The 13948-nt window shown below is 40.9% G+C and overlaps 1 protein-coding gene across 2 annotated transcripts in view; it reads left to right on the top strand.

Moving 5' to 3' along the window:
• Positions 1 to 524: 524 nt before the first annotated feature.
• LOC148368374 (lysine-specific demethylase 6A-like) overlaps positions 525 to 13948 on the top strand; it is a 92799-nt gene continuing 79375 nt past the window's right edge. Inside the window, exons 1-3 of one of the 2 annotated variants that reach the window (XM_088330400.1) lie at positions 525 to 1022; positions 1122 to 1185; positions 12583 to 12691. In XM_088330400.1, coding sequence (XP_088186526.1) covers positions 847 to 1022; positions 1122 to 1185; positions 12583 to 12691 — 349 coding nt within the window. In that variant the 5' untranslated portion in view covers positions 525 to 846. The remainder of the gene's footprint in view (positions 1023 to 1121; positions 1186 to 12582; positions 12692 to 13948) is intronic. The other variant, XM_088330401.1, reaches the window with a different exon arrangement.

Here is a 13948-nt window from a genome sequence, read left to right as displayed (position 1 = left end):
TTCCAAATACCGCATTTAGGACACAACGTCAGGGGAACCCGTGTATTTTGACCTTCATGCACTGTAACTTTGACTTAAATCGCTTCTTAATTAGTAATTTTGAGCCCTCATTTTTGTGCGCCGGCAAGATTTTCTTGTGCGCAGCTTAGAGGGAACACTGACTGTAACTCATAACTTATTTCAAGTAACGTGCCAAAAACTGCTGGTCAGGGATAAGAATGGTAATCTTTTAATACAGTTTACATATAGAATAGAGAAGTTTCACTGTTTTAAACAGAGTTTACATTGAAAAATGGCGCGTATAGATTTACTGTACTAACACATCCATATTTGCCATTAGCTTTCAAGATAGCAAACTTGTGTTAAAACAGGTATAATTTAATTTCAATCGATAAACTTATCGAACAGAAGGGGTTTAAAAAATAATAAATGATCGATATATTATTTAAAACCGGAATTTATGGAAGATAAGTCAAATAGGCAAGGAAGTTGATTGGTTGAAATCCAAGGTGTGGGCGTGACTAAAACGGCGCGTGGGTTCGCTTGGGTGACACAATTAAAACAACTTTATCTTCACGGGAGAAACGCGTTTAATTGAAGAATACTTACAGCTTGAGTTTATGTCTTTAAGTAGTTACATTTTTATGTTCTCGCTTTGGGAAGAAAAAAATGTGACGCTCGGAGACCGCTCGCGCAGCGCCGCTGTCCCCCCCCGGAAAGGATTTACTCCATCGAAAAGCATCATTTTCAAGGGCCAAAAACTTTTTCATCGTCGGCTTTTCTTCGCTTGCATTTTTCTTCTAAATCGGTGGAGTAAAACGATCGACTCTACGTTGGGATTTTCCCATGCAATCGTGCAGTGTGTCTGTCGCCGTCGCTGCCTGCGCTGCCGCTCGGAGTCTCGGCTCTTCTGATGGTGGTGATGAGGAAAAGAAAATGGCGGCGGGAAAAGCCAGCGAAACCGAGGAGGACTTTCCGACACTGACAGCGCAGGAGAGAGACGCTTTAGCCAGGATTGACAGGTGAGGATTGGGAACTCGTAGGGTGTCGAAGTCCCGGGGAGGGCCTGTACTTCACTCCCCTTAACGGACACCTATCCCCCCTATGTTGTCTTTTTGCAGCTCACTGTTTGGATTTCAGAAGCTTCATGAAGATGGCGCCAGAACGAAGGCGTTGTTGATGAAGGTAACACATTTCGAGTGTTTGTGACCCAAAACGCGCATTGTAACTCAAAATGCTTTCCACATTAGGGGTTTAAAGGAAAAAATAACACATTGTGGAGACGTCCTCCCCTCTAAAAGCTAACCTGCTCGCGAGCGGCCCTCTTGTAGAGTCGACCGAGGCCACTTAGCCTGTTTGTTAGCATGCTAGCTTCGTAGTTAGCCGCTCTCATCCGGTGCTCAGCGACCCTGCACCTGCGTCTCTTTGCATTTCGGTTGTGAATTTAAAAATAAATCTCCCAGCGCCATCTTGTTGGTATTAATATAATATTTTCGGTGTTTGTTTAAATCTCGGGTCGTCTCATGCTTTGTTGCAGCCGAATATCGGCCGTTGTGCTCGGCGTGTCAAAGGTGGACCTGCTGTGGCTGACGTTTTCTTCTAATATCGTCAAAGATTCATCATAACACTCTGGATATTACGTGGAAAACGTGTTTATTATAATAGAATGGAAGGCATTACACAGAGTGTCATGAAATTCTAAGATGTCCCATTTAGGGCGCACGTAGAATTGAAAACTATGTACAATTACTTATGTCAAGTCATGTTTATTTGTATGGACCTTAATCACAAAGAGTCTCAAAGAGCTGCAGGGATCAAAGACTATTGCAAACTATACAGACTGTTATGACAACATCCCCTGATCTAAAACCTATCTATGTGGCGGCAGTAGCTCAGGAGGTAGGGCGCTCGTCTTGGGATCAACGGATCCCAGTTCGAATCCCGGCTCGTCCGTGTTACATGTCGAAGTGTCCTTGGGTAAGACACTGAACCCCTAACACCCCCTAATAAGCAGGTTAGCGCCTTACATGGCTGCAAGGCCGCTATTGGGAAATGTGGAGCACATTGTAAAGTCATTGACTTGAAAAGCGCTTTATAAATGCAGAAAAATAAATCTATCTATCTACCTTGGTCATATCCCTTAAGGGGGTGACCGGCAGCAAGACAAACACATACAATAACAAAGAAAAAATAGCAAAAAAAATAACACACACAAAATTTTTGGGGCCATGGCCAACCCAATTGCCCAAACACCCAAACAAGTTAGGCACTTCGGCACCTAAGCCGGTCATGCTTTCGTCCCTCCAGATGAAACGGGACACCAGAAAGCGGCCACTCGGCTCAGGGTGACACAACACACTCTTCTGTTCGACAGCTTTCACTGGTTTACCCCTGCCGCATCATACAGATGCCCTGCCCATCCCTTAGAATGCGTCCAAACATCCCACTTTCATTTTACATCACCTCTCCACTAATTCCTATCACCAACAAGAGCTCTAGCTTCCATTAGATTCATACCTCTTTCCTGCAGTGCACTCATAACACCATCCATCCACGTCAATCGCGGCCTTCCTCTTTTTTTCGTTTTCTTCTAATATCGTCAAAGAATTATCTGACTCAGTGTTGTAATAACACTCTTGATATAACGTGGAAAACGTGTTTATTATAATAGAATAGAAGGCATTACACAGAGTGTCATGAAAAGATGTCCCATTTAGGGCACACGTAGAATTGAAAACTATGTACAATTACTTATGTAAAGTCATTTTTATTTGTATAGACCTTAATCACAAAGAGTCTCAAAGGGCTGCACGGATCAAAGACTATTGCAAACTATCATTACAGACTATTATGACAACATCCCCTGATCTAAAACCTACATGAGGGCAAATACACAGATACATAGATATTGTCAACATAAAATATAGGTTATTCATTTGCTATAGAATAGAAGTGTGTTTTAAGCCTAGATTTAAACAGTTCCACTGAGGTTGCAGATCCAATCTCAGGGGGAAGAGCGTTCCACAGCACCGGGGCTGGAATGGAGAATGCTCTCAAACCTGCAGATCTCTTCTTGGCTCATGGGATCACTAGTAGACCAGCGTTTTCAGAGCAAAGGCTCCGGACCGGAACATAGGGGGAATGAAATCTGAAAGTTATGAGGGAGCAAGTCCATGCAAGATTTTGTGTACTAAAAACAGAACCTTAAAATCACATCTTAAGCTAACAGGGAGCCAATGCGGGTTAGCTAAAATCAGGGTCATGTGATCAAACCTTCTTGTCTTAGTTGAAAGCCTCGCTGCAACATTTTGTACCAGCTGAAGGCTCTTGATTTTGGACTTCGGGGGACCGGAGAGTAGTGCATTACAGTCATCGAGACGGGAGGTCACAAACGCGTGAATTATAATCTCTGCATCCGGCTGAGACAGCATAGGGCGTATTTTAGCAATGTTGCGAAGATGGAAAAAAGCTGTTCTAGTAATATTCTTGTGTGTGCAAATGTGCAAAGAATACATTTTTTATTTCATTTCCTTTGCCGTATTTTCACATACCTAGGGTGCACTGTGTAGTTGGTCTTATTTCTGTATTAAACACTACACATGGCGCACCGCATGATAGGTGTAACAGCCTTACGACTACACAGACAAGCATAGGAGTGTGCATATTTAAAAGGACGACAGAAGCAAAACTGGGTTTTGTTTAAGTAGTGATTACAAAGTAAAACGCACAGATGAAACTACATTTAAAAAAGAGGTCGTGCAAAACAGTTTGGCACTTATATTTTTACTAGAAATCCATATCAAACATCCATCCTTCCAACCATTGTCTGCACTGCTTATCCTCAGTAGGGTCGCGGGGGTGCTGGAGCCCATCCGAGCAGTCTTCTGGCAGTGGGTTGGGGACTGAACTAGTTGCCAGCCAGTCCCTGGGCACACACAGACAGACTATTCACTCGCTCATTCACACCTAGGGACAATTGGGACCGGCCAATTAGCCTGACATGCATGTTTTTGGAATGTGGAAGGAAACCGGAGTGCCCGGAGGAAACCCACGCAAGCACGGGGAGAACATGCAAACTCCACACAGGAGGTTTGATCTCATGACCTGAATACTGTGCCGCACACGCGCTAACCACTGTGCCGCTTTCGATCTATGCTGCCATATCAAACATAACTGTCTAAATACTGGTCCTCTGTTTCTGATCAGCTTCGCTAAATCTCCATTAAAAGGTTCACTATCCTTACCTCCTCGGAAATGCCGGCTGTGTCAAAAAAGTTGTGTCCCGGGGAACGCACGTTGATTCGAGACTATGCGTCCCCAGCAAAAATGACGCGTCTAGGGCGCAGGGTAGCGGGCAAACCAGAACACTGCACCAGGGGTCGGAAACGTGGTAGTCGCAAAAGTAGTAGCTACCAGCCATAGCAGCAAACTATGTAGATTTGTTTTTGTTTTTTGTGTTTTTGGGGGGTTTTGAGAAAGAGCCATACCAAGTATTTTAAGACAAAATTGAGCAAAACCACCAAACCTGCTCTCACGCTAAAAGTTGATTTTTCAGTGCATTTTATTTCACTGTGGGAATTGAACAGATTTATTTAACATTCATGAAATAATAATAACGCCCGTGTCCCATATCAACAAATATTCCACTTTAAACTTGTCTCCCTCCCACAGTTACTAAAGATCATTAACTCATATTGACCATCATTCTTTTCGTGAATAATGGTTTTAAAAGAAGGTGCAAACGGAGTTCTTTTGTAAAATTGTCACAAAAAACTGCAAATGGAAGTTGATGTTATGTATGATGTATTTCAGCCGACTGGGCATGTGTGAGAGAGACTGGAGCGTGCTGTGTGTGCATAGCTCCGCCCATCCTTACTGCTCACCCAATGAAATTGTTCGGTATGCTTCGCTAGCGTTTTTGGGCAATTTGATTTTTCTGAGTGATTGATTATAACGTGTCTCAATAGTGAAGCATGGATTGTTTATTTAGCTTCCACAAACAGGATTCTTTAGCAATGTACAGCCAAAACGGGGTCTGTTGATGTGACACCTTGACTGTAAACTGTAGTTAAGACCGTGCTCTTTATATACTGGACCAAAAAGGTATTGCTTTTTAACAGTTATGTGTTTATCAATCTCGAGTTTGTGTTGATTGGAATCAGAATGCTGCAGGGTCAATATGCACCGGTAACATTTTGTCTCCGAGTCGAATGTACTTGTGAAAAGAGCCATGCCTGGCTTCTTGAGCTATTGGTTCCCAGCCCCTGAAACACACACCCATGATCATAAAGTACAAAAGATTACACAAGTGTGATGCTCATTTGCAAAGTGCTACACACGAATCACCTCGCTAGGTGGTGTAGGACATTAGGAGTGGCTAACTCCCTAAGTTGCAGCACAGAGCAGTGTCTGAAACTCATGAGAAAAAGTTAGCGGACACCCGGGCAGATAACTCTGAAAAGTTGCCTGCCCAGCCATAAAGTTGCCTGCCCCATATACCACTCCTCTTTCCACGATGCTTTTAATGTACGTTTACGTTTTGTAGCGTCATACATTTTGTTAGCTTCTTTTGAATCTTTCTTCTGGGGCTGAGGTTTTGGCTTGATTCCTAACCATTTTTCCATTTCTCTTGTGTTCTCTGTGCGTCTAATTTGGAAAATATATGCAAATGCACGACCTTATAAGGCTCGGGAAAGTCAGGAAGTTATTCGATGCAGGCTTCTGATTGGCTGCAGAGTATGCAATTTGCCAAATGAACCGAAATTTTGAAATTTCCAAACCGAACGAAGATTTCAAAATTGGGACAAAGCAAACCTTTGATTTGAAAAAAATAAAAAAAGATTTTTTTTCTTTCTTTCTTGAAAAAGTTGGCGGCCACCTGGGCGGAGACGTTTTTTAAGTTGTACGTCGACGTAAAAAATGCACGCCCTGGGCGTCCGGGCAGACATTTTTTCCAGACACTGCTGTTTTCCAGCTAAGATACACTCATTCGCAGGCATTTGACTGAAATCAAATTCAGGCGAGAAAAAAAACCCATTTCTGTATATGTTCCAATTTCGATGATTTAATGTTAGTAGCACTTGCAGTGGGGACAGAACGTTTGGAGTGTTCCTTTTCGAAAGAAACCAAAAGCGTCCATATTCTCTAAGAAGAGCATTCAATTGTCTTATATTGGGATTTGAGGCTAATTTGACAGGATTGTTAAAGAGACATTTTGGAGGTTTGGAATTCATTTTCAGTTTTTGCTTTTAATGTATGTTTACGTTTTGTTGCGTCATCAATTTTGTTAGCTTCTTTTGAATCTTCTGGGGTTGAGGTTTTGGCTTGATTCCTAACCACTTATCAATGTTTCTTTTGTTCTCTGTGCATCTACTTTGGAAAATCATAGGCAAATTACCTATAATGCTCTGGAGAGTCCGGAAGCATGAAGTAATTCGATGCAGGCTTTTGATTGGCTGCCGAGTATGCAAAATGACAAACGAACTAAAATTTTTAAACCGGACTAAGATTTTGAAATCTGAATAAAGCAAACGTTTGATTTGAAAAAGAGATGTTTTGTAAGTTGTACGCCCGACGTAAAAATGCACGCCCGGGCAGACGTTATTTCAGACACTGCTGTAAGCAACAGACTTGTGTTTGAATGAGTAAAATGCTTAGTACATTGTGAAGAGCTTTGGTGGTCTTCAATGAACGATTCAAGGCGCTATACAAAAACAGTCCATTTACCATTTGTCAGGGGATGTAACCTAACAGCTTTTTCGATGAATGCTCAAGCTTGTACTAAATTATCTTTTTGTGACCGGCATGTTCCAAACAGATTCTGTGATGTGAGACGTGCAAATTCAATGGTTTTTTCTTACCTGTGGATTCCTGCTACGACTCACATTCTAGATCGTGGGTCGTCAACCTTTTTCAATCCGATAGCTACTTTTTGTTACTGATAGACTAGAAAACGCTACCATTTTGATATACGTATCTAGTCAAGTCATGTATATTTGTGACACCCTTAATCACAAAGAGTCTTAAAAAGCTGCACAGACCACAGACTGTTATGACACCATCCTGTCCTGATCTAAAACCTACATGAGGGCAAATAATACACAGATATTGTCAGCATAAAATATAGGTTATTCACATGCTATAGAATAGAAGTGTGTTTTAAGCTTAGATTTAAACATTTCCACTGAGGTTGCAGATCCAATCTCAGGGGTAAGAGCATTCCAGAGCACCGGGGCCCGGATGGAGAATGCTCTTGAACCTGCGGATTTCTTCTTGGCTCTTGGAATCACTAATAGACCAGCGTTTTCAGAGCGAAAGCTCCGGACCGGAAAATAGGGGGAGATTAAATCTGAAAGATATGAGGGAGCAAGTCCATGTATGAGTTTGTATACTAGCAACAGAACCTTAAAATCACATCTTAAGCTAACAGGGAGCCAATGCAGGTTAGCCCAAATCGGGGTCATGTGATCAGACTTTCTTGTCTTAGTTAAAAGCCTCGCTGCAGCATTTTGTACCAGCTGAAGGCTCTTGATTTTGAAGTTCGGGGGACCGGAGAGTAGGGCATTTCAGTTATCGAGGCGGGAGGTCACAAACGCGTGAATTATAATCTCCGCGTCCGACTGGGACAGCATGGGGCGAATTTTAGCAATGTTGCAAAGATGGAATAAAGCTGTTCTACTAATATTCTTCAAGTGTTTTTGAAAGGACAGTTCTGGGTCAAATAGGACATCTAAATTTTTGACTGAGTCACTCTGGGTGATATTACATTTGCAATGTTCAGAGCAATTTTTGAGTACAACTCACGGTATTTAGATGGACCAATAACTAGCATTTCAGTCATTTCAGAGTTAAGGCGCAAGAATTTGAGTGACATTTTTCTAAACATGTTTCTAAAATAACAACAGCATTTATTATAACATAGGAACATTCTGGCGGGCCATCAGGGTTTCATTGGCCCCACCAGAGTCTCATAAACTTGTATTATTTAAAAAAAAGAAAAAAAGAGGACAGAATTTTTAAATATACCGTAGTTAATGGTGTATAACACGCACTCTTGTATAACGCGCACTCCTAATTTTTTATTAGATATTAGTATAAAATCATGTCTTCCTTTTTCTCAGTTTAAACTTTGATGTTGGATGACATACGAAAAGGCGGCCAATTTTAACCCGTTATCACACTATTTGTTTTTGGTCACAATTTCAGAGACAAATGTGAATTTCGCTGAGCGTTTCGCATAGTACAATGACAATAAATTCGTCACTTATAATGCTTAGAATAGAAGGGCACACATTGATCATAGATGTACCTACTTGATTTTGCTCTTTGATGCGAATGAATTTGAAATGTACACAATTATCTTTCAGGGGAAAATACCCCCAAACCGTCTACCCGCCAGGGTCTCAAAATTATATGAGAAAGACTGAACAATTTAAGATGTTACTACGGTATTGCCAGTTTGTAATATTCAAAGTCAACCCAAAAAAAAGAGAGAGGCCGGGATAAAGAGAGAGGGAGAGGGCGTGAGAAACAAAAGAGAGGAAAAGAGAAGTCGTAAGAGGGGGAAAAGAAAGCGAGAGGAAGAAAGAAATCCAAAGAGAAATAGAAAGACAGAAGGAGAGAAAAGAGAAAAGAAAGCGTGAAGGGTAGGAAGAGAGAAGGAAAAAAGGAAGTTGGAGCAAAAGAAGTTAAAAAGACACACAGAGAGAAAGAGACAAAGAGCAACAAGGGAAGAGAAAAAGAGAGACACAGAGAGTGGAAGAGGCAGAGAGTGGAAGAAAAGGGGTGGAAAAGACAGACAGAGAGAGAGAAAGAAATAAAAGTACAGTTTCTTTGTTCGAGGCACCTTTCTTTGGCAACATTAGGTTGACATATTTCAACCTGCAGCTTGTTTTTCTCTTGCGCTTCTCTGAGTGTTGTCTCGCGGGCCGGATTCAATCCCTTAGCGGGCCTGATCTGGCCCGCGGGCCGCCTGTTTGACACCTGTGATCTAAACGATCGAGCTGTTTTGCAAGGAGAAATGGGCCAAAATATCAGTTTCTCCATGTGCAAAACTGATAGAAGCATACTCCAAAAGGTGGCGCTACAAAATATTAACTCAATGGGGCTGAATCGTTTTGCACACCCACTTTTTGTGAAAATATCCAATAAAGTGTGTTCCACTTTGTGATCGTGTCCCACTTATTGTTGATGCTTCACAAAAAATACATTTTTTAATATCTTCATCTTTGGAGTTTGAAATGTGGCAAAGGGTCACAAAGTTCAAGGGGGCCAAATAGTTTCGCAAGCCACTGTATATAATCCCCGTTTCCCCTCATCCTGCTTTGCAGCACTTCTATATATAGTATATCTAGTTGACATTTTATGTTGTGTTTGTCATTGTTTGATTGTGATGGATATGAAATTACCGTATTTTCCGCACTATAGGGCGCACCGGGTTATAGGGCGCACCCCGAAAAAATAGTTTTTGGTCCTATTTTTGACATACATAAGACGCACCGGATTATAAGGCGCTACAATGGGAACGTCGACAAAACAGTCAGATAGTTCAGTCCAACTTCTTACCCCCTTAACATTCCCAAAGCTTGCAAAGACGCAAATACGTGTCGAGAACACGTGCGGATGCGGTGTCCGTACGATGTCACTCAAATGCATCATTTCAAATATCATTCGGAAGGTTAAAGTCTTGGGATTCAAGAAACGCCAACCATTCCTTAGTTTCTATTTTCTTTTTCGCTCGCAACTTTACTGTGCATATGACAATAAACACTTGGAATTGAGTTTAATTCACCCAACTCATCACAGCAACATCAAGATCGTTCTAAAACAACAAACCGGGAAAATATAAAGCCGCATAGCTCACCTAAGTTCTCACGTTCAATAATGATACGCAGTCATGGTCTTCTTACAACCGTGGGTGAAGTAAATCCAGGAGAGTAGAATATTTACAAATACAGACTAATGAAACATGTTTCTTTATGGCGTACTTTAGCAAGCTTGCCATTCAGTCATCTTTTTCGGCCGATTGCAGGGTTTGTTTTGGCCATCCAGCCAATCCGAGGCTCCGAATAACTTCAGCCAATAGCGATCGATTTAACGGATGATTGACACATTGGTTAGCCAATGAAACACCGGTATATAAATCCCAGCATACACCGCGGACTTGCTACGCCATTGCTAAACTCGGCCGATTGCAGGGTTTGTGTTGGCCATCTAGCCAATCCGAGGCTCCGAATAACTTCAGCCAATAGTGATCGATTCAAATGATGATTGACACATTGGTTAGCCAATGAAACGCCGGTATATAAATCCCAGCATACACCGCGGACTACTCCACGTTAGGGGTAAAATCGAGTCGGCGGCTGTTGAGTAAGTTGCGAGACCTTGCGACTTAAAATTGAGCCATATATAAGGCGCACTGTATTATAAGGCGCATGGTCAGCTTTTGAAAAAAATGAAGACTTTTAGGTGCGCCTTATAGTGCGGAAACTACGGTAATAACTATGATTAAAATACTACAACTGCTAGACATACAACAGATGAGTAAAAGAGCTGTCTCAGAGTTGTGGTGTAGGGGTTTGTGTGTCCCAATAACCCTAAGAGCTATGTTGTATAAGATTCCAAGTCCTACCAGATGGGCCAGGGGGATTATGTTCAACTGTAAGGGTTTGTACCGGAAATTCTTGAACGCTTGGATTTTCATGTTTTCAAATTCAGGAAAATGCTTGCATTTTGGGTGAAGATTCTGAAAATGCTTGGAGTTGTTGCCATTGCCACGTTTCACGGCAGTCTGACACGATAGACCACTCTTTAAATCACAGGTGTCCAACGTCCAGCCCGTGGGCCAGATCAGGCCCGCCTAGGGTTTTGATCCGGCCCACCAGACATCACTGAGAGAAGCGAGAGAGAAAAATGAGCTGCGGTCTTAAATATGTCCACCAGGTGTCGCCAAAGCCAGACAGGACTTGTAAAGAAACTAAAGCTCTATCTCTTTCGGTATCTCTCTCTCTCTGTCTCTTTCTCTTTTTTTTATTATTTCAGTCCTTCGATCTCCTTTTTTTCTCTTTCTTACCTTTTCTTTCACTCTCTCGCTTTCCCTTTCTTTTTCACACTCACTCTTTGACTCTCTCGCTTTCACTTCTAATTTTTCTTTGTTTCTTTTCCCCCTCTTTTTTATATATTATGCTCTCTCTATACCTCTCCCCTTTTCTTTCTCTCTGTCTCTCTTTATTATTTCAGTCTGTCTATCTTCTTTTTTCTTTCTCTCTTTTTTTCCCTTTCTTTCTTATCTTCTCTTTCACTCTCTCGCTTTCCCTTTCTTTTTTGCACTCACTATTTTTCTATATCTCTTCGACTGTCTCCCTTTCACTTTTCACTTTTTTTCTATATTATGCACTCTATTCCCTGTTTTCTTTCTCTTTCCTTTCTCTCTCTCTCTCACTCCTTACTCCATCTCCCTTGTTCTCTTTATCTTTCTCTCTCTTTCTTCGTCTTCCTCTCGCTTTCTCTTAAATCATAGCAGTATTTTTGCGGCATTTCTGTAGCATTTCAGTAGTATATTAGTAGTATTTCCATAGTAGCATTTCTGTAGTATTTTTGTAGCATTTCTGTAGTATTACCATAGTAGTAATTTTGTGCCATATCTGTAGTATGTTTGTAGTATTTTTGTAGCATTTCTGTTGTATTTTAGTAGTATTTCCATTGAAGTATTTTTATAGCATTCCTGCAGCATTTCTGTAGTATTTTTTATCGTGTTTCCATATTAGTCTTTTGTAACATTTCTGTCGTCTTTTTGTAGCATTTCTGTAGTGTTTTTTTGTAGTATTTCTATATCATTTTTGTAGTATTTCAATAGTAGTATTTTTGTAGTAATTCCATAGTAGTATTTTTGTAGTATTTCTGTAGTCTTTATGTAGTATTTCCATGGTAGTATTTCTATTGTATTTTCATAGTAGCATTTCTGTAGTATTTTAGTAGTATTTCCATTGAAGTATTTTATAGCATTCCTGCAGCATTTCTGTAGTATTTTTCATTGTGTTTCCATATTAGTCTTTTGTGACATTTCTGTCGTCTTTTTGAAGCATTTCTGTAGTATTTTTTTTGTAGTGTTTCTGTGTTGTTTTTGGAGTATTTCAATAGTAGTATTTTTGTAGTAATTCCATAGTAGTATTTTTGTTTCTCTAGTATTTCTGTAGTCTTTATGTAGTATTTCCATGGTAGTATTTCTATTGTATTTTCATAGCAGTATTTCTGCAGTATTTTTTAGTATTTCAGTCTGTACTTTTTTGTAGTAATATTTTTGTAGTATTCCTGTCATATGTTTTCTGTAGTAGTATTTTCTTTGCATAGCATTAATGCACCGGTATTTTTATAGAATTATTATTGAAGTATTACAATAGTATTGGTTCTGTGTTTTTGTGGTAGTATTTTTTTATGATAGTATTTCTGTCATCATACTGCTGTGCGTCTTTGTCCCTATTTTATGGCTCAATTTCACGATCTAATGAGGAATCGGCACGATATTTTGTGGCTACGCTTCCGATTCAGGGGCGTGTTTTTCACTCGCAACTCTGTTCTTCTCAGGCGGTCCGCTGCTACGATTCAGCCATCCTCAAGGCGGAGGGAAAAGTAGAGCCTGAGGTGTTTTGCCAACTAGGCCACTTCAACCTCCTCTTGGAAAATTACCCAAAAGGTGAGTGCGCACTTTTAAGTTCCTCTTTCCATTCCTGCTCTCCTACTTCAGGGTACCTACGGGCGCTTGAAATCCTTGAACATGCTTGAAGTTTGGGTGCTTGTAAATGCTTGAAATTGTTGCCATCGCCATGTTTCTTGGCAGAAATTATTACAGGAATGTTTTTTTAAAAGGTGCGTGAAAAAATGACAGCGACACGCCTGCTCTCGTGGCTTGTCATGATGCAGTTTTCATGTGAAGCATCACTGCCCCCAACTGGTCACACCCAAGAGGACAGCTCTATTTAGAAAACTGCTTTCTTGACTCGGCTCATTGAGAAGAGACAGCTGTTTTGGCTCACTAACACCTCCTTAATGCTATATTATAATTAATAACAAAACATTAAGCCCCAAATCATTAGGTAATTAGTGATTTTACGTATTTTGTCCATCCATTATCTGCACCGCTTATCCTCAGTAGGGTTGCGGGGGTGCTGGAGCCCATCCCAGCTATCCTCGGGCAGTGGGCAGGGGACTCCCTCAACTGGTTGCCAGCCAGTTGTAGGGCACACAGGGACAGACAATTCACTCGCTCATTCACACCTAGGGACAATTTGGACCGGCCAATTGACCTGACATGCATGTTTTTGGAATGTGGGAGTACCCGGAGGAAACTCACGCAAGCACGGGGAGAACATGCAAACTCAACACCGGAGGTTCGATCTCATGACCTCAGAACTGTGCCGCACATGCACCAACTACTGCACCGCCGTGCTGCCCATGTTTTTTGTAACACATGAAATATAATTGAAAATATTCACAGATCTAAAAAACAAAACAAAAACAATTTTACTCACTGAACACATTTAAAGTCAAACAATAACATAAAATCCATGAAAATGCAAGACAATAAAATGCAATTAAAAAAATTGACCCCTCAGTGCTATAACTGAATGCTAAAACGCTAACTATTTACAATTCTATTTTGACCAATTTAGACTCAGATCTTCTGAAAAACACCCAAAAAAGATAAATTAAAATAAGTAGAACAAGAAGCAAAAGATCAGCAGTCTCTTAGATTGAATGCACTCTGCTTCGGAGCAATCAATATCATCCAAATGAGACATTTGGCTCATTTTTCTGTTTTTATGCATATGGGACTTTCTTTTTTGTCTTGCGTACTGAACTCAATTATTACCCGACACCTATAGATCCTTTACCGTGTTTGTAAACAAATGTGACGTAGGCACGCTGCGCGCGCATTGTTAAAGCAGAACGT

Source organism: Urocampus carinirostris, chromosome 3 (genome assembly GCF_059441175.1).
Source record: "Urocampus carinirostris isolate Australia breed hairy pipefish chromosome 3, RoL_Ucar_1.0, whole genome shotgun sequence".
NCBI classification, from domain to species: domain Eukaryota; kingdom Metazoa; phylum Chordata; class Actinopteri; order Syngnathiformes; family Syngnathidae; genus Urocampus; species Urocampus carinirostris.
The sequence above is the reverse complement of the archived record's forward strand: the minus strand, read 5'-3'. Positions and strand labels throughout refer to the sequence as shown.